The 2,165-nt window shown below is 45.1% G+C and overlaps 1 protein-coding gene across 1 annotated transcript; it reads right to left on the bottom strand.

Moving 5' to 3' along the window:
- Positions 1–200: 200 nt before the first annotated feature.
- LOC143037756 (ATP-dependent DNA helicase Pif1-like) lies at positions 201–1,508 on the bottom strand. Its single transcript, XM_076206309.1, has one exon. The coding sequence runs from the start codon at positions 1,506–1,508 to the stop codon at positions 201–203; it is 1,308 nt and encodes a 435-aa protein (XP_076062424.1).
- Positions 1,509–2,165: the final 657 nt, after the last annotated feature.

Below are 2,165 nucleotides of genomic sequence, written 5' to 3'. Positions count from 1 at the left end.
TTTATTCACTCAGACACACACCTTCTTAGGAAAAGGCGGAGAAGTAACATAACCCCCTGAAGAGTGCCCCTCTTCTTTGTCTTCTTCGGATTCACGGCTTCTCTTCGGGAAGCCATCGGAGCTACTTTCGTCATCGCTAGAGCGGTTTAAAGCCACCATCACAGCCTCGATCTCCTTCTTCAGCTTTTCCTCCAGCTTTTCTATTTTCGAGAACAGTCGGGCGCTAACATATTCCGCCATTCCTCCTCTGAGATTTTGTGTATGTCTTCCGGGATGTTGTTTGTCCTGTCGGACTCGTCCACTTCCTCGGGAATGCGGGTAGCCGCAACTAAAGACGCTTTTGTGGGCCCCTTTTCCTCCTCTTCTCCCTCTAAATAATCCTCGAACAACTCTCTGTACACCACGTTAACAGCAGGCCGGGGGGCAACACTTTTTCCAGCCCTTCGCCAGCCCGTATAGTACACCAAAGAGTCCCAGTTCGTTACTCTAGAACAGGCTACATACAGTTGACCGTGCGCGAAGCAATGTACAGAATCCAGCAGTAACCCACAGCGATCAAAAGTCTGTCCCTGGCTCTTGTTGATCGTCATAGCGTAACTCAACTTTATCGGGAACTGCTTTCGCCTGAAGGGCACGGGAGTGTCCTGCGACTCCAGAGCAATTCGCGGGATCAATACCTGTTCACCCCGATAAGCACCCCCTAAGATTTTCCCCACCACAATGTGTTTCTTGAGGTTAGTGACCATCACACGTGTTCCGTTGCATATCATAGGAGGACAGATGTTCCTCATCACCATCACGATACAGCCGATCTTCAGCCTCAGATCGTGCAACGGCACAGACGGGCTGGTCATGGAGTTGAACACTGAAACCTGGATATCCGTTTCCTGATCCAACGGCGTGTCCGCGCTGTAGTACACGACCTCCTTTTCCTGGTTGAGATCGTAGATCATCTTGTTCACAGAGTCGACGTCGTCGTTGGTCGGCGAGACTATCGACCGCTTTTCGAAGTAGGAAAGGTTCAAGTGGTTCGCTCCGAAGTCGTCGTAAACTTTGTAGACCAACTCCTCTCTCGAAGTCGCTCGCACACCGAAACCCTTCCGAAGTAGATCTCGCCGCTTCAACAGCTGCTTCGCGAACTTGCTGTTCTTGACGTCGTCCTTTTTGAGACGGACGTTCTCCGTAAGCTGCATCTTCGCGAGCCCTTCCCACATGTAGCTCGATTTGATGCAGTGGGCTAGTTCCTGCTCCTTCCCTCCGTTTCTTATCACCGGCAAGATCTGACGAAAGTCTCCTGCGCACACAAACACTTTGCCCCCCATGAATTCGTCGTTGTCCATGATGTCTCTAAGAGTGATATCCACAGCAGTCAGCATGTTCTTGTTCGCCATTACGACTTCGTCCCAGACGATCAGCTCGGTCTGTTGTAGGAGCTTCGCCAATTCCGTGTTCTTCTTGACGGAGCACGCTTTAGTTTCGTCAAACTCCATTAACGGGATCTTGAACATGTTGTGGGCCGTGCGGCCCCCGGAGAGGAAAACATATACGAAAAACACCTATAGCGGGGGTGTCCCGCTTTTCGTAGTGTGCGCGACCGAAACGGGAAACGAATCAAAAACGGGTCAAGGTTTAAAAATTATATTATTGATATATATATATATATATATATATATATATATATATATATATATATATATATATATATATATATATATATATATACACACATATATTAAATCCTTGCCTGTTTGTCCAATATAATTAAGTTATATTGGACAAGCAGGCAAGGATTTAAAATTGAAAATAATCCAACATAAATATAACATCAGAACAGGGCAAGTTACATGTGGGTTGTTTTTGCATTTAAGGGATTTTAATCATTGCATTGATTGGGATAACACAAAGAAAATTGTCTTAAGTAAGGACATTAAGGAGAGAAATATCATAGAATCATGTTATATTAAAGCTTCATTTGAGAGCAACATGAATATGAGTATGGGAATGTATAAATTAGATAACTTTATAACATACAAAATTGCTGATAGCAACCGGGTCAAATGTCCGGCAGTGATGAGAGAGTGAGGTCACAATGGACCTATCCTAATTTCCCCCTAGTGTGCTTCTTTTATATATATATATTGTCACTGTTTCCTTACTTTATACCT

The sequence above is a fragment of the Oratosquilla oratoria genome, chromosome 23 (genome assembly GCF_046742065.1).
Source record: "Oratosquilla oratoria isolate Oo_2021 chromosome 23, ASM4674206v1, whole genome shotgun sequence".
Taxonomy (NCBI): domain Eukaryota; kingdom Metazoa; phylum Arthropoda; class Malacostraca; order Stomatopoda; family Squillidae; genus Oratosquilla; species Oratosquilla oratoria.
The sequence above is the reverse complement of the archived record's forward strand: the minus strand, read 5'-3'. Positions and strand labels throughout refer to the sequence as shown.

What these genes read in the sequence shown, in the direction of transcription:
- LOC143037756 (XM_076206309.1), bottom strand. Translation starts at nt 1,508, where the DNA reads ATGTTCAAGATCCCGTTAATGGAGTTTGACGAAACTAAAGCGTGCTCC.